General features: G+C 39.1%; 2 protein-coding genes across 3 annotated transcripts in view; one reads left to right on the top strand and one right to left on the bottom strand.

Moving 5' to 3' along the window:
- Window positions 1-18484, top strand: part of LOC110981791 (uncharacterized) — a 169160-nt gene that overhangs the window by 11721 nt on the left and 138955 nt on the right. The window lies entirely within an intron of this gene.
- LOC110981795 (uncharacterized) lies at window positions 29-10732 on the bottom strand. 2 transcript variants are annotated; one of them, XM_087138852.1, is made up of 8 exons: window positions 10713-10732; window positions 7749-7919; window positions 7077-7115; window positions 6195-6413; window positions 5316-5414; window positions 4817-4852; window positions 4255-4393; window positions 29-3715 (listed from the first exon to the last, which is right to left on the bottom strand). In XM_087138852.1, the coding sequence occupies exons 2-7, from the start codon at window positions 7839-7841 to the stop codon at window positions 4280-4282; spliced, it is 600 nt and encodes a 199-aa protein (XP_086994978.1). In that variant the 5' UTR covers window positions 7842-7919; window positions 10713-10732; the 3' UTR covers window positions 29-3715; window positions 4255-4279. The 2 variants fall into 2 exon arrangements, with proteins under 2 accessions (XP_086994978.1, XP_086994980.1); XM_087138854.1 differs by lacking the exons at window positions 4817-4852; window positions 10713-10732 and having other exon boundaries at window positions 7749-7975.

The following is an 18484-nucleotide window of genomic DNA, read 5'->3' as shown; positions in this document are numbered from 1 at the left end:
ATGGAGCATACAGACACAATTATACATGTATCATTTCAATATATAGTGTAATCTACTTTTATTTCCAGTTTTTCTATGTACAGCGTGGTATTAATAGAACCAAGGATTTGAACCAGGTTTCAAGTCATTTAACTTACTTGAAAATGGGCATGCTTCATTGATCATACTTGTGCTTGTATAATACTACTGGTTTGGTGCTGTTAAAGAAGTGATTTTTCAATACAGTGCTTCACCAAGAGGTTACCAGAGGGAGGCCAACTTTACATTTGTGGTGTTCTCTTCTTTTATACTATCCAAATGTTGTCACCAGAAAGTAAGAGCATCTCTTTTGTGTATGATTGGTAGCCCCTTCCAACAGTGATCTTTAAAATTTTTCATTCCATGGAAGGTCTTCTTCACACTGCCTCATCTCAACCTTGATTATGGCCACTACCTTGAAATCACCTGACAGTGTTTGGTACTGAGTGCTTGGGTGGGGTCAGGAAACTTGGAACCAGTAGCAGGTGCTGATACAGGCAGTACTGGATTACAGCTTCACCAATAGCAATCTAAAGATCCTCACGAGATTGGCCTGACTTCTTTATGGGAAAAGCATTGATAAATACCGGTACACGTTGGTGCAATGGCAGGTAGCTATGATGGTGTGCACGGTTGTATGAACTACAATAAGAGGAATACTGAAGGTGTGCAGATCCTAAAGTCTGTTGATGCAGTCCAGTTAGTGATATGTAACACTTTGTCTCAGAAAGTCGGCTAACCAGCAGGTGACATACAGTTCATGAGGATGCAACAGTGCTATAGACTCCCTGATGGTCAGGATAGGGGGCCTTACCATGGTGGAGGATGTCAAGGTCATTGCCAGGGAGGTGTGTGTTTCACAACACTGTTTCATCATTGGTGAGCTGGCTTTATGGTTCCAGTTGGTGCTAGGAAGATTAGAAAGAAGCACATGCCAAGATTGGGGGTGCAGCGGTTAGTCAAGGAGGACGTGAGCAAACGGTTTAGATTAACCCTAACCCTCCTCAATCCTTCACCTGTTGGAGGACTGAGGAGTGTTAGAGTTAAGGGTGGAGGAGTTGGCAGAGCAGGCTGTGATTGAAGAGAGTGTGGATGACTGGTGGTCTTGGCCAAGAAACATCTGGTTGCAGGTTGCCCAAGTGGTTTGTGGGTGATGGACAAAGGGCAAGTCTAGGCACAAGGGAGACCTGGTGTGGACTGAAGAGGTCGGGAGTGCCGTGGATGAGAAGAAGCATCGCTTTAACTCATGGAAGTCATTAGGTGAGGAGATGGATAGGTTGGCCTACCTTGAGGCAAAGCAGACATCGTGAAGATGGATGTGGATGGCACAAAATGCCAAGAGAAGGGAGTTTTCCACGGAGTTACGCAGTGGCAAGGGTAGGAGGCAATTTTTCAAGACTGCCAAGCAGTTGGTAAAGAAACGGCAGGATGTGGCTGTTGTGAGTTGTGAGCTGTTGTGAACTTGGTAACGAAGTGAAAGGTAGCGAAGGTAAACAGGAGGTATAGAGGAGATACATGGAGCAGCGGCTCAGTTTTAAGAATGAGTAGGACAGGGAGGTGGAGAGTAAAGTGGTGGAAGGCCTGTATAGCCTCATTGAGGAGTGGGGGTGATTGAGGCACTGAAACACTCCAAGTCTGGGAAAGCTGCTGGACCATCTGAAGTACTTAGTGAAATGATGAAGGCCTCGGCTGATGTTGATATCCAGTGGATGACAGCCTTGTACAGTTCCACTCTGGCACAAGGTCATATTCCTACTGATTGGCTGAGCAGCATCTTACTCCCCCTGTTCAAATGCAAGGGTGATCCGTTGCAGTGCAGCTCTTTCAGGGCCACCAAGCTCGGAGTAGGCCATGAAGGTGTGAAGGAGGGTACTTGAGGTACGTCTGAGAATGCGCGGTGGATTTATGCCTGGCAGAGGAACTACCAATGTCATTTTCATTGTGCAACAGCTGAAGGAAAACTTTCAGGCCAAGAAGATGAAACTCTACCTTGGGTTTGTGGACCTGGAGAAGGCTTTTGACCAGGTGCCAAGGGAGGCTGTGGGATGGGCCTTGAGGAAGAGGAAGAGGGGTGTTGAGGAATGGCCGGTGAGAGCAGTGATGATGCTGTACACGGGATCAATCACAGCAGTGAGGACACGTGCAGGGGATAGGAGGCGTTTTGAGCTGAAGGTCGGTGTGCACCAGGTTTCGGTACTGAACCACTTGCATGGATTTGTTTTTGCTCATGCAAGTTTTGCTCTTTGATAGATATGACTCTTTCTCTACTCCTTGGTGCCTCTGAGTACTTGAAAATGTATGCATATCAACCCTACAATTAAAAAAGTGGCTTCCCACGATTGAGGCAAATACTTGGTGACCCACTGTCTTGTGAATAGCTCTCATTAGTACTAATTATCAAAATAATTATTTTATACGTTGGTCTGAACCAGGGCCAAGTTGTATTAAAAATTTGCCTCTGTTATCATACAACAGATCTCGGTATAAACTATTTGAGTGACCAGATTAGAAGCCATTGCTTTGGGGCCATCCAGTTTGCACGCAGGTGGTACATGAACATGTTACGCACATTTTTTTCTCTGACCAATAGGGTGGTTGTGACTTGTAAAAAGCATGCACGCACTCAAGTTAAAACCTGTGTGCTTGAGTATGATGGCCCAGCAGGAATGGCATCTCCTCAGATTTGTCTCTTTTGAAAATAATAAAAATGTACCATATGTAAAGGAGTGAATGCGTGTACCATGCAGATCAACTTCACCAGACACTTGTACTATACAGATACATACATGTAGTATGTAATGCATGTGTATTTTTTGAGTGGGAATTTTTTTACCTAACAAAAAGGGGGATACCTACATATCGCAGATATTCATGGAAATATGCCAAAGCAAGTATCTGGTTGGTTAGTGCAGGAGCACTTCCCACACTTTCCTTCTCATTGACTCAGGTTCACATCCCACCCAGGACATACAGGTAACTCAGATTGGGTGTTGATCTATACCTGATTTTGTGGGTTGTCTCAGGATATTTGACTGAGGTTTTCCTCCCACTTTTTTAAATGTAAATGATTCTTTCTGCATGGTCCTCTCTTTTCCAGATGTGTCTTGAAATTGTAAGCTAGAAAGCTGCTTTACTTGACAAATCCTTAGTTTCAAAATGCAAAATGAAATGATTAACATTTACCAATGTAATTAAACATAGATGCCAATTTTATACAGTGCTAATTATCCCTTAACCATTAATTTCACAAATCCTTTCACAATTTCATAAGTCAGTATGTACAGTGTAAATAATCTTTAATTCCTAACTATGCAGTAAGCAAGCAAAACAAACCAAAAAACAAAAAGCAAGAAACAAAACAACAAACTACACGCAAAGCATCTGCATTACAATGTATATCTACATATTCCCATAACACCACCATTCACGGTGAAAGTTTCTAATTTTTAATTGAGTGCAGCAGTTTTGGCATGAAATGAATAATTTACCCCGCGCTTGATCAGACTTCTATGTTATTTTCACTGAGTTCAAAACGGATTAGATTGTTTAAATTGAACTCGCAATCCATCAAATGCACGGTGAAGTATTCAGATTCCATGCCTCCACAATAATAAACGTGTCTGCCGTTAGGGGAAAGCACAGACTTAAGAGCCATGGTTTCTCACTGCTCCTGTCTGGTTCTGTCCGTCCGGATATTCTGCAGAAATAGAAACAGAAAGTAACTACCTTTAGTGAAAATGTTGCAGTTGATGAGTTCTTTCTGGATGGCAAATTGTGGGTGCACCCTTAGGTAGAGTATGTGTATGCCTTGGATTTGCTTTGCAGCTTTTCTTTTTATCCATCAAGATTTGCTACCGCAGTTTTTACCCACAGTCTTAGTTTCTGGCCATTCTTAGTGATGGAATGTCAATTTCAGAGAGCACCTGTACAGTACCAGTACATGGTCCGGCAAGGCATGCGCCATTCATTTGACCACCTCCCGAACCTGCCTCGATTGACAAGATGCACATGCTAGGTGTGGTGCTCACCAAAGGTGCTCACAGTGTTAACTGCACAGTCCAATGACATGTGCACTAAAGCATACTGTCATTGGAAGTCTTGGAACCAAAACTAGGCGGTAAATGAACATTGCATGAAGAAATTCCTAAATTTTGGGGTCCCTGGAAAAAAAACGAGGTTCCCTTCTGCCAGCATTTGGTCCTGGATCTGTTCCTGGCAACCACAGGCAACGCTTACCAAGTACGTTCTCCATTTTGTTCTTCTATACCTGCCAGGGGTCTGGTGTTGGTGGGTTACACGGATATGTAGTCCCATATGCAGTTATTGGCTTATAGATACCAGTAGCTCCTGGTGGTTCACATGGAAAATTTTCAACCTGACCATGGACAAAAGAAGTTAACATAATGGTTGTTTTACAGAGAAAACGGTAATGTACGTGTAGGTTCATTTTTTCTCAAACACCCCCCTACGCCCCCATGAATGTCTGAGGCATATTGTGTGCCAGTACAAAAGTCCTGCGACACACACGCACGTGTACTATACTTCATATACAAGAATTTGATTGGGACAAAATCACAAAAACAGCTATTTGTAAAGGAGACACTGGCAAACTTGTTTTTGCAACCAGATAAGGTACCCATAACTTGAGGATAATAGCATATTGTTAATTCGTTTGTACATTTCAGAACCATAGATTTGTAGCAATTTGCCTGCGACCACGTATGTATACACCTCCCATTCACTACATGTACCGATTGTACTATGCATGGCAAAAAGTAGTTGCTGAAATGAAACTCACTATTTGCTCATTAGGATTTGTGGGAGTTTCTGCATCCTGCAAAGAGAGAATATATTTAAAATGCCACCGTGGGAATATAGGGGAGTAAGGTTGGTTTAGGGGCTCTGTCCTCCTCTACCACATGTTAGTTCCAACCTGATGGGTTCTCCCACAGAACATTGGTCTGGGGTTTTCTTCCCACCATTACATAGGACTGTAACTGCCATGCATTTGTCTCCTCTCGACAGGTTTCTTCAGGCTTACGAGTTATATTGTTCAAGGCACTTTCAAGTGTTCCTTCCCATCATTTCTAGAGATGCTTATTAGCAATACCAATGCATATGGTGAGAGTTTTGTAGTGTAAAATTAGATATTCATTTGAAACAAAGAAATAACTTAGGTATAAATTAGAAAGTTGGAATAATTGGAAACACCTTTATCCAGTGTTTTGTGCATTTGAAATCAATGGGTTGAGCATTTGTGAATGTTGTCAGTTTGGGAAGATCAGAGCCATACGTACCAGAACAAGATGATAGCGTTGTTTCTTCTTTTTATTTTCCAAAGGTTGTTCATTATTTTGGTCGTCTGGAAATGAACTCCCAGCCTTTCTCTTTCGATGCTGTAAAAATACAAGGAAAACGCCATGCACTTACATGTATATTTCATAAACATTCGGAAGCTGTTAACATCCCTTTGTTCACAAGGAAGCCCTTTTATTGCCCTCCCAGGGAAGGTTTTTGTATGACTCTGAACAAAAAAGAAGGAATTAAAGTTGAAACAGTCTGACGAAAAAATGTCAATATGCATGTGTGTACTTGTGGCTCGGTCTTGAGCTGAAACCAGTTACCTTTAACCCAATTAATGTTGGAGGATTTCAGGCTTGTCTTAACCTTAATAAGGATCTTATTATCTCTTTTATACAGACCTTTGGCATAAATTGTCTAACTGAAAAGGGCCTTCGCAATAATTTTGTTTTTACTTCTGTTTTGCTGAGAGAGGGCAGTATGGGTTTTGCTTCAAGTTTGAAGCCCTTTTTGACAGACTGGGCTTCATGCATTTCAAAAGATACTGCTCATCTACACGTGTTCTCTGCAAATGGCACAGTAGTGGGCCTACCAGCTTGTCAACTTTCAGCATTCCAATCCCGTGAGCACGACAGCTCTCTGCCATTTTTCCAGAAGACAGAGTCATTAGCTTCTTTATACGATTTCCAGATGCAAAGTGTGAGAGTATAAAACTCATATACCATAGCATCAAACAATATTTGTCATTCAGATGCTATGACAGATGGTGTGACAAAATAATTTTGAAATACGTGTAGGCATAGTCAAAATGTTGTCCACAGTCAAATCTATGATACACATACAAGTACACTGTACATGGAAGCCTCATATCTTACCTCAGTAGGCTGAAATTGAGGATTTGTGTCTGTCCAGGAGACTGATTCTGCTCGATTGGCTTGGATATACTCTTGGAATGCCACCACATGTTCACCTCTCTTCGGAAAAGTTAGCGGTAGTTGAAAAGAGTGTGATGAGGCCCACAAGAAGTCATCTTCAAGATACTCTTTGAAAGCTGTTGTTTTGCCCCCTCTGTTGTCAACAGTCTGTGGACTAGACTGTGATAACCACAAGAACTTTGCTTAAAATAAAGAGTGCAGTATTCGTGCATTGGTTGTGAAACTTTGGCATTCAGACCAGAATTCTTCGAGAACTGGCTTAAAAGTAGGATGAATGCAGATCGGATGTGGCTCATGTTAAATAGTTCCTCTGTTTAGGACAGAATAGCCAGTCAATATTGGGATGTCATATTTTCTCAAAGATAATGCATGTAAACACTAGTTTTGCTTTCCATCAAAGGGAGGGAAACTTGTTAAATTTGTTCATATCCCAGTAGGAATTACGGGTGATTCCATGTAAAATGGAACTATGCTTACACTTTTACTGACCTCATTATTAATTGTGATTCAATAACAAAACAATTTGACAAAAACTTATTTCCAACCTTCAAATGCCTCATTTTGTTTGTGAATTACCTCTGGAAATGAGGTGAAAAACAGTGTAAACAAACTTTCCCTTTGTATTGAATGGCTGTCGTCACAAATGGATTGTGTTTAAGCAGTGTTCTGTATTAAGTATGCAAATTTAAGTAATAACTTCTGTCATGGATGTTGTACATCAGAATAAACAAACTGAGCTTTGTTTCAATTTCCTATTCATTGAGGAGGTATTTTGTGGTACAAAGTAGCCACTTAGCAACTGGAATTTGCTGTCACACGTACCTTTTTTTCCACATGTATTGGATAATTTTCTTCTTCTTTCTGTTGAGTGAAAGAACAAGGTATCAGAAGTCATTAGTGCATTTAAGGACTTAACTAATATTGACCCTAAAACTTTATTTTCGGAATTTAGAATGAAACGGTGTCAACTACAAAGTTTTGTCATAACCCTAGTGGGATGGAGTTTAGGATAGGGATGAACACAGCTCTCAATCTGTTTTGAATGAAAGTTTTTTGCTCTGTATCAAGAATTAGCAATTGCTTGCAGAGTGTCAAGTAAACCCCATTCCATATGTGTCGTACATGTACATCTAACTCATAGATCTATAAACTACACTGCCCATTAGCCTATTTGAGGGAGGGCGCCATGTGGTCTAGGCCAAATTTTTCTTGCTTACTTTTAAATTTACCCACTTCAAATAGTACTCTCCTACTGTGCCCATCCTGCATCAAAAGTCTGCCTAGACCAGCAGCAGTCAGGCCATGTTTGAGAACTACATGTCATTTCTGTTGATTTGGGGATGGAATTGTCATTATACATATTTGTCTTCTTGGCCTATTCCCATGGTGCATTTGGTCAGAATTAACCATCCCAAGTGACATTGCCTATTTGAACGACATGTTAAGCCCCTTTGAATCCAAAAAAACTACAGCACTGTGAACTGGGATACTCACCTTTATGAGAAAATCTGGTTGTCCCAATCCTTCATAAAGTTCATCCTTTTGATGATGAGGCTGCATGTTGATCTCTGCACTTTCATACCACATTGTGCTTGTAGTAAGAATAGCTCACAATGGCCAGGTTAACAGGTGCTTGGCGATTAGCATATATTGGCTTGTAGGTATCTGAAAAAAACATCAAGGTTTAATACAAACATTGCAAACGGGATGTTTATTTCATATTTCTGCTAAAGATCTATAGTTTGGGTAATTTTAGATCAGTTTCGTTTGTTTTCTAGATACGTCCATTTAAGAATCATGATTTTTTTGGGGGGGAAGGAAGAGACGAGTTGAGATAACAATTATGCAATGAGAAAAGCATAGAAGACCACAGAGCTTGCCAGAAAGCGAGATACATCCCACACGTGAGCTAACCTTCCCTGCGTATCCAACACAAATAAGGTTCAGTCTTCCTATTTTTCAATTTTCAGGTTTAAAAAAATGTGTATGTGCTTTTAAGTGGAATGTACATATACATGTACATGTATGGTTTGTGTTTATTTTTGCAGGTACGGTACATGTATGCAATGCTTTTTTTTTCATCCTTGAAAATTTCTCATTTCTGGAATTCCCCTGGAATAGGTTGCCATTGTTTGCTGGGATTGGTGAGGGATGTGTGTGTGAAATGCATACATGTGTATGTATTGGTGCCAGGCACAGGCTGTCACAGAAAAACATGAACCTGGCAGGAAAACAATTGTTTCCCAGATTGTTCCTATAGATGATTGGTGTTACCTTTTTTCCCCTGTGTGTACACACTCTAACTTGTACATTTACATTACATACGGGTAAAGGCTCGCACGGAAAATAAAGGAAGAGTATTTTGCAGGGATAATATGGAAGCACATAATCCTTGATGTGCATGTCTTGCTTTAAGGGATAAAAATGTTTGTTTTGACAAACAGGAAAATATTCCTCATGAATCCCAAAGTTGTTGACCTTTTGCCCATGTATGTATATGAAAAATTCGACCTTTGATCTGTTGTTCTGCCTTTGATGTTCCATAATAATTGAAAACATGGATCTGGTACATGTTCATGTACATGTGCATGTACCGGTAGCTCTTACTACATAGAAGAAAACAAAGCAAAAAAGAGCATTTGCAGTGCACAAATCCCTCAAAGGGCCCTGTTGGAAAGCACAATTACATGTACTACCCCGTCAGTATCATACTGTACATGTAAGTTGGTCAGATTAAAACATCACAGTACATGGTGTAGTGTCTTTGTTTTCCTTTTGGATGTCAAGTTCCTGCAATTGGCTTAATTCTGGTCTTGTATTATGCATTCTACATGTAGCATCTCCTTTTTCTTTTCAAATTGGAGGCTGTCCCTATTTTGGGATTAAATTTTATTTGAGTGCATTGTTCTAGTAATAGCGCCTCAGGAAGACAGTCACCAGTTCATGGATTGATTTGTGAAGCCCACTGCTTTTTAGCATGTACTGTACATGTACTGTATGTAAGCAAAGGAGCAGAAAATTAACAGAACAGATGGAAGCAGAAATATACACAATCCTGGAAAGTTTTTAGAAGCAACTGTACCAGGGAAGTTTCTGGCTAAGATCATTACTTTTTGGCTCGTAATATGTACGTATGGAAATGTGTATTAGCCCTAAAGTACCTCCTGCAAAATGCTCTCAGAAAGAGCAATTCAGGAACTGAATCATGTGTACATCTACATGTACATGCGGGCCTAATGGTAAGCTGGAATATCTGGTGCATAGAAGCTTTGTATGAATAAATCCAAGGAGACTGTAGTGACACCGCACTCAGCTGTGCATTTTTAAACTAGACGGGTGTTTGCATTTTGGAAAGTGGTGGAAGCTATAGATATTCTACACACCTACTACTATAGTTAATGCAAATTATGCAAACACAGAAGCAGATAGTTGGGTATGTTCAACTTTGCCTTTGTCTTTGCCACTGATTTCGCACCTCAGGCCATACAAACGCTTGTGTTGGCATGATGGTCATACAACAGTGTCCCTCTTTTTTAAGTTCCACTTTAATCTTGTCCCATTTTCTCCCCATTTTCTTCCTCAAGGAAAGCCCGCATTGTCAACAGATTGCTGACCGTCAATGAAATGCATCCAGTCATCACTAAAAAAAGGCACTTTGTACAAACATTTTAGTAGGTTTTGATGCCATCTTGGTCTCCAAGTTTTTTTTTAATCGTTTATGGTCGAAGAACATGACACTATTAGTTAGTTATCACATGGGCCCAAGTGGAAACAGAATAATGTAATGCGTCTGTCTCATATACCACGAGGCCGAAAGCCGAGTGGTATATGGGACGTACACTGTAGATGCACTACATTTCTCTGTGTTCCATGGGCACGAGTGTGATAACAAATTTTGCTTCAAGCAAACTTGACACGCAGTAAAGATGTTATGGGGGAATATGTGCACACACAAGTGCCAACTTTGAATTGACATTAAATTTGGCTTTTGGCGTAAAAAAGGTGCCTTGCGTGGAATTGGAACAGCACATTATGCAGGGTTTGACATGGATCGAGCAACACAGACGTCGTTTGTTGCCAGGGATCGACCAATCAGAATCGAGAATTCATGTTTGCCTTAGATAATGTCCCTTGCATGATGACTGTCTGCATCTTTAATTTTTTTTGTCGGCAAATATTGTAACCATGTGGCAATTTTGGCGACTGGATTCAGAACACCACTTTTTTTTGAAGGCATATCAGGAAAGAACAACAAAGGAGTTTCACGAAACATATACCCATGTACACCAAGGTAAATGTGCATGTACGGAGTATGTACATATTGCGCAAGTACAGGTCATGTCATGTAAATCTTCATCACATTCGAGAACATGTTGAGAACAAATCATGCATGTGACCAGTTTTGTGTAATGTGATATACATTTAACAGAATATGCTTTTAAAAACTGCAAAACTTACCACAAAAGCTTGATAATTTTCATACAAATGCAGAATCCCAAATGCTAGAGTTTTTTAGAAGTGTTGAGATCCTTGTACGCATGCGCATTGATAGTTGGTACTCGTACTCGTACAAGTACTTATGTACAACCCGTTATTGTTAAGAAAAAAAAAAAGTTTCACCTTTCAAAATAATTTGAAAATAAAATGTTGGTATTTTCTTCTCAAAATATTTAAATTTGCAGAAGTATCAATTTTCAGTGTAATACATTTGTACTAAATGTATCCATAGTTCTGATTAACCGTACATGAGCACATGTAATTATTGTATGCTGCCCTCTTTTGTTTCCTTTTTATGCTTCCGCATTTTAATTCTGGCAAACATGAATAAATTCCACTTCTATTTCTCATCATGGGAAAACCCCAACTTGATACAGAAATTGATCTTTGATGTCTATTGAATTCTTCCAGGACGTTGTATTGAGTTCTAAACCAGTTCTGTTTTGGGCTGACTTTCTTACTTTGCATGTGTATGAAGACAACGTGTCATATTTTCGAGAGTAAATACCCCAATCACCATGTGAACTGAAGCAGATATGTTGTAAATTAAATGACAGAAAAATGGTGGCAACCAGTAGTTGTGGTTATTGTATTGAGTATGAATCGTATGGTCTGCCTCAATTGTCCATTTAACTTGCTGTAAATGTTTATGGATGTTGTGGGTTCCAGCAATGGAACATCCCGAAAAGATGTTGAATTGCTTTTGTTGAAGTGAATGTCTACTGACAGGATTTGATAGGTTTATTCCCTATGAGTGGTAACAAAAAAGTGTGTGTTTTTAAGTGACATTGACAGTCCTTTGGCAGGAACTCACAGCACAGACACCCAGTTGGAAAACTTTGTAAGAGTCTGTCTTTCCTTTGCTGTTGAGGGTGCACTTCAACTCGGTCTGGATTGCTATGGCAATTTAGAAGGTTGAAGAAGGTTTTGTCTGTCGAGTTTGTTTCAGCTTTTGGCTGGTATGCCATGAATGGTATTTTTTGAAAGCCAACCAGGCAGGGATGGAGAAGTGAATATGTGGTTTGGGGAAGCTATAGCCCATCAAGAATTTTTTCATCAAATATTTTTTTCATTTTGTACCATTCAACGAACTTAACACCCTTTGATCACTGAGCAGTTGCTAAAGTATACAATATTTCCTAGGCCAGGAAATTGAATTGCCCTAATAACAGTCCCCGGAATCCTCCGGATTTCATTATGATTTTACATGTATACACTCTGGAGGGTTAGGGTAAACAACTCATTCTACAGTGTAGGTCATCAGTTTTCAGTTGAAAGGTTTGTGATGGACCAGTCAATCACCTTTATAGCAAAAGATTTCAAATATTACGGAACAGAAACCCACAACAACCACAAATGGTGATATTACCATTTGTGGTTGTTGTGGGTTTCTGTTAATTGATTTTGGACTTTTGCCCTGCCTGACGTGTCTTATAACTCTTTATACTCAGTGTTTGAGTGTATACTCAGTGTTTGAGTGTATACTGAGTATGCAGCATCGTAATACGCATCAGGCAGGGCAAAAATCCCAAAATTAATATCTCCCTGGCGCAAGTCCATCCTTTGAAATATTTGTTTGTGCTACCTGCTGCTACAACTGATTCATACTAGCCAGCTAACTCCAACAAGCTCGGTGGTTGAGTGGTTAAGACATCTGCACTAGTAAGCAGGTAGTCATGGGTTTGAGTCCCACCCGAGTATACTTGTGGGTTTTTCTCAAGCCTTCAGGGGCAAACACTGAGTATACAGTTTTATAATAAACATTGGGCAGGGCAAAAAATCCAAAATTAATTAACATCTCCTCAGTGCAAATCCATCCTTGGAAATAGGTTTCTGTTCAAGCAGCCAAAGGGGTAGATAGAAAACATGTTGTACATATAACTGTACAATACTTGTGTTATTGCTTTGGGGAGGGGATCTTTGTTTTTATACTATGGTGGCAAAATTGAAAGCGTTTAGCTAAATTCTCTGAAGTGAATTGACCGGGGAGGATTTTTCACCTTTCTTCATGTTTTTTCATTTTGCTTCTGACCATCAGTAAATTTGTTCTGCATTTGTTTCAACCTATTCAAATTGTTCAATATTTGTAAATGAACAAGAAAAATCTATATTTTAGTGTTGACACAGCCCAGTAGTTGAGCTGTTTACCGAAGGCTTCAGGAGGTTCAGCGTCCTAAGCTGATGAGTAAAGGTAACAACTTGTAATTTTAACTAGAGATTGCTCAGAAAATGTGATCAAGTGGGTTTTGATCTCTTGGCTCTTTGTGGCAGTCCTACTGTTGTTAAAATCAATATGTCTTCATTAGTCATAGAAATAAACAGTCAAACCATTCATTCACATTTGAAAACTTGTGTTTTATTTGTTGCCATATACATCATTAAAAAAAGGAAATGTTTTCCCTTTTGTGCGTAAGTCTAACTGTGGCCTGCAGTTTGTAGAAGCCAAAGATGAGACATCAAACTCAGTCTGGGTGCAAATCAAATTGTGCGAGGGACATTTCATATACAGTAAATTAGCTGGATTCATCTCTTCAGCACAAAGTAATTCACATTATATCCTCTTAAAACTATATCATGTATAAATTGAAGAGATTACAGTGTGTTATTGTCATTCAAATCATATAAGATTTATTTCAACAGCAAAGGCATGTTCTTCATAAAATGGACCAAAATGCAACTCTGGATGTCATTTTTCAAAACTTCTAAAAGAGTGACTTTGATCATGTAAAATACAAATTAGCACCTTCAGATTTTTAAAAATGATTATATGGGGATACTTAGGCATAATATATATTTATGGTGGACATTTGGTTGGCTACCAGTGCAAATCAAATGGAGTTGAATTCATTTAAAGTTTTACGTCAAAGTGTTTACATCAGGGGACTTGATTTCAAAACTTCTCTCAACAAGAAGGAGAATTCAGTATGTATTCAGTATGTTTTATTTATTTTGAAGCACCTAAGAAATAACTTAAAAAACATATAAGCCACAAAAAACCGACAAAATTGACTGAAAATTATGAGAAAAGTTAGGCTCTCTTCATTCTCTTACCGTTTATAATCACTCTCACTATACCAGCATATCTGCCAGGTCTTATACTTTTCAACCACCAAAAATTATCATTGCTTGGCTGCTTCAAAAATTTATAGTGAGTACAATATGTTCATTGCGAATGTCATATTTGACAAAATTTTGATGACGTTCAAGAATTTTGACAGAAACTGCCTGACGTTCGAGAATGCCGAATATGCTGTCACAAGTAGGGCTAGAAAATGCCATGCGCGATTTTCATGTTGCCGTTTATTTTGGAGATATCTCCGCTGAAAATTAAATTAAAATGTACAACTCTGAGCGTTAGATTTTCATCATGAATTGTATTTTATGTCTTGAATGTCATTTTTTTTCGAACGTCATTCAGAATGACAGATTTTCTTTTGAGAAACCTTGTTCCTAAGAGAAAAATTGCAGAGCGTCGCCGTTCAATGGAGGGGCTCATGAATGACAAATAAAAAAGAGGGCGCACTATCTGGGTTGATGTCAAAGGTCAAACAGGCCACGATGCAGCGAATTTTCTCTAACGTCATCGCGAGAGATTGATGGAAGCCGCAAAATTGCCACAATCAGTATTTTGGACTGCGGTTTTTGGAAATGTACTTCAAGAAAATGTGATTGGTCCAGTCGTAAAAGGATGGTGGTTTGGCGGTGCTTTTTTGCACTCTTTTTTAAAGCTTGTGTTGTACATCAATATATGGATTTTTGACACTAATGACAGAATCGAATGACATTCGCGACTGCCGACTTCAGGACCTGATTAATTGTGAGAGGTGTTTTTTAATTTCGTGATTATGGTTTTAATATGTTTTAATATTATCACCTGTCACCACACATAAATCTGTGTAAAATAACCGCAGTGATTATCACTCTTCAGTAAATTCTATTGGCTAGGATTTCAACAGGTTGGTCATGTTCGTCAAAAATGCTGATGTTCAAGACTTCAATTAAATAACTCCAATTAAGTTGAAAGGTTGACATGGTCATCATAGTTCCAGATATCAGCCATGACTTCCCTCATTACATCAAACATTATAAATTAATTCGCTGCTGTCCACTTCAGGAAAAATGAACCCCCAAAGTTGAACATTATCTAATGGTCCATATTTTTAGGAACCTGCCAAAAACATCATTTAAAATACATGTTCACTGCTAAATTACAAATTTACAAGATTTAAGTGGTAGCCATGAATTACATATAGAATAATGACTACATGTATAATGAATTAGTAGCAAGCAGATTATTGGATTTGCATGTATGGCAATTTGTCAAATTTCGCCAATTTTGTGGTTTGTGATTTAGTTTGTGTATCATTTCAAGGACCCGTTTTCATTTTTTTTAGTTCACTGCTTTGAGGAAAATCGAGAACGAAAGCGCTGTTCATTATTTACACTCGAAGCCCAGCTCGTGTAATTTGTCTCTCAAAAGTCCATGGGCCATAGGAGGTTCTTGAGTTTCACGATAGTGCAAAGGCAAAGTTGATCTGGAGACCAACTGTAGCCCTTGAAAATGTATTTTTTTCCATGACATTGAGCAGTGATAGTGGTTTGCAAATTTACCTTCAAGGTTGTGTTTCCTCTTCACCAATGCAATGCCGAAAATTTTGTCGAATAAACACCGTGTCATCGTGCAGTGAGTTGACTGCAGTCACCACTGCGTGACCAAAACATACAATATGTGCACATGCACGATGGACCGGTTTGTTTGCTCTTCACATACACATAGCCTCCCGTGTCGGACAAAAACTCTACGCACCGTCAGTGCCCATCATAAATACTTCATAAATCAACAAATGTGGCAACTATTCGTGTAGAAAGTATTTTCCTCATTTTCTAACACCGGTTGTCTACAAGAATGTGTGAAAATCAGCAAAAATTGGTCCCGTAACAAGAAATTGTCAGATATGGTACCGTGAACCCCAGACTTATTGTGCAGCACCTTGTACATAGAAACAAATTCACACTAATTTGTGTGTAGTAACAAAATTAGCACAAAGTGTGTATTGGATATAGGCCTACATCGATCACACCATAAAAATCAAATACATCTTTAAACAAAAGCACCATTGTGTAGAATTGTACAAAATGAAAGTGTTAGACACTTTCACCCACTCACAAGTGGTGGTGACACTGCACTGGCTTACACCACTGCCTTATGTATTTACCAACTGTGAAATCAAGCTTAATCTTCCTTCGCATTTGGTGAAGATTACTGTTAAGCCAAACCACCGTAAATGCTTAGAGGATGGCCATAAAAAATCCATGGAAAAACCCTTCCAGGATTAGTTCAGTAAGCACGCAGTAGGTATCCTTAAAAAACATCCAGGATTAACTTCACAATACCTTAAAGATGTTCATGAACTAGGAGTGGTTTTGTTTTGCCTTTTCAATTTCTTTTTCAAGTTTGTCTTTTGCCTTGTGGTAACTTTTTGTACGAGTATGTCTGTTGTGTATGAATTTGAAATACATTTTCTCCATTTTTGTCCAGAGTTCTCTAATTGTATCAGTAACCCATGGAGCTGCTGTCCATGTGATGCGGCTGATTTCAATCTCAGACACTTGAAACAAAGGGAGATGTTCAGAGATATCTGTTATTAAAACCCCTTGTGTAGTTTGTACATTTGCAGAGTGAGCATTTGTAAAGATGTTGTCAATTAGTGTTGCTGACTCTTTAGTGAAATGGGTTTTACTGTTGATCAGTATCTCATGATCAGGATGGCCCAAATCTTTAAAACTTTGATTGCATTTGCGTAAAACATTTATGTTAAAGTCACCCATTATGTATGAGATTTTGTCCTCTTGTTTTATCGTTTCAAAAATGCCACTGACAGATTTCTTCAATTCATCCTTACTGGAAGAATTTGCTCTGTAAATTATGCCAACAATAATGTTTTTGCCATCTACCGGTATTTCAATGAACAGTGAATTGCATTTAGCTTGGCCTTCTTTTACTGGAACCTGTAGTTTGAGATCATGCCGTCTTTCATATTTGACACTCTCATGTACATAAACAGCAACCCCACCACCATCTGTCTCTCTGTTTTCTGTAATGAAATTGTAGCCTGCAATATCCAATCCAGACACGTCATGCTCCATCTTTAGATGTGTCTCTGAAACTCCAATGATGTGCCATGGATAAGCAAGCTGAACTAGGTAATCATGAATTTGGCCAAAATGTTTGTTAAGACCATTTGCATTGATAGAAATTGTTGAAAATTTTTTGATAGTATTTTCTTTCCCATACTGTTTTCTAAATTCATGACTGTATAAGTATTGGTCATCAGCAGTTGAACCAGGTGTTTCTGATCTGTCCTCATTCCTTTTCTGGGTTGACAGGGTTCCTGGAATATACAAATTTAAAAGATTGAAAGTCAAATTGTCATGGTAAAGTAACTTGAAACAGACAGGAAACAGTGCCTTTAAACACAGGAGATGGTACTTGTCCCTTCCTCATATCAGTGTTGTCATCAACCTATTTTTTCCAAAATCAAGTCAGAGGTGAAACAACAGTGTGACTTGAATGGAACCTGAGCCTAAGTTTACAATTCAATAACAGCCTATTTTTTGTTGATCTGTGCCCCAAAGTGTGTAGCTAGACTAGATTGATCAAATTTGATCGGCATAAAATGTGCTGATTGTTGAGGCTCATTTGTGACCTGTTACAAGAACATGAGAGTAAAATCGCATCTCGCTCTTTCCTTTTTTGAGTGTTCAAAGTCATATTGAAGCGGAAGTCAATCTTGAGGTTTCGTAATTTTTGAAAAGAGTAACCTGTCTCCTATTTAATGCCAAATATTTAAAAATATCATTTTCTCAGCAATTTTGCAGATAGCATTATTTGTGCCTGGTCTGAAAACAAAGACACCAAGCTGGCTTATAATTTTACCTTAAGTGTTCCATGTATATACCACTGAAAAGCTCTTTGCGGCTGAATTAAAAAACACCAATATCTGAATTTTTGAAAATTCCGACTTTCAGCCCATTTTGTGGTGACAGGTCACATTTATCAGTAGAGGATTTGTGAACAACTGGGCTTTTTGGTTGCCCTCAAGTACAATGTCCTTATCATGGACTAGTCACTTGTAGCCCTGCTGGCTCTGAATTGATTCAAGAAAGTCTGCATGTTTGGTATTTGAATGTGGGGTGTGCACTGAAAGGATGAAATAACAATGGGTGACTACATGTACATCTCAGTATTGTCATTTAACAGCTGGAAATTGGGCAGTGCTGGTTAGCCCGTAAAACTTGAGTCAAGGGGAAAGTGTGTATTTTACACCTTATTTATTGATTGCAACAGTACTGAATTTCTTGGCGGTATTGCCTTTGGATTGTCACTGAAATATTGAGATGATGTACATGTACTCACCATGACCCTGATCTTGCTGAGTGGAACTCCCAGCATCTGTTTCAGAAGCTCGGCGCCGCTTTGGCTGTGAGCCGTTGTCCACTTGAGATGATAGTCTCCGCTTATTATGCTCTGACATGTTCCTGCACCTTGCATTAAGCACCGGGTGTAAGATGAGGAATCCAATTAAAGTCTGGCTTTGTCAAGAAAAGGCCGAGCAACAATAAATGGCTGTACCATAAAAATTCAGATCCTTTGAAGTAGCTGTTCTTGTCTAAATCAGGCTGTCTCAGCTAGTTAGGTCCCAAGTAAATGTTGCTGTGATAGTCCAGCAAGT

Source organism: Acanthaster planci, linkage group LG07 (genome assembly GCF_054643075.1).
Source record: "Acanthaster planci isolate LZ-2023a linkage group LG07, COTS_SCS, whole genome shotgun sequence".
Lineage (NCBI taxonomy): Eukaryota > Metazoa > Echinodermata > Asteroidea > Valvatida > Acanthasteridae > Acanthaster > Acanthaster planci.
Note: the sequence above shows the minus strand (reverse complement) of the source record. Positions and strands in the feature narration are given on the sequence as shown.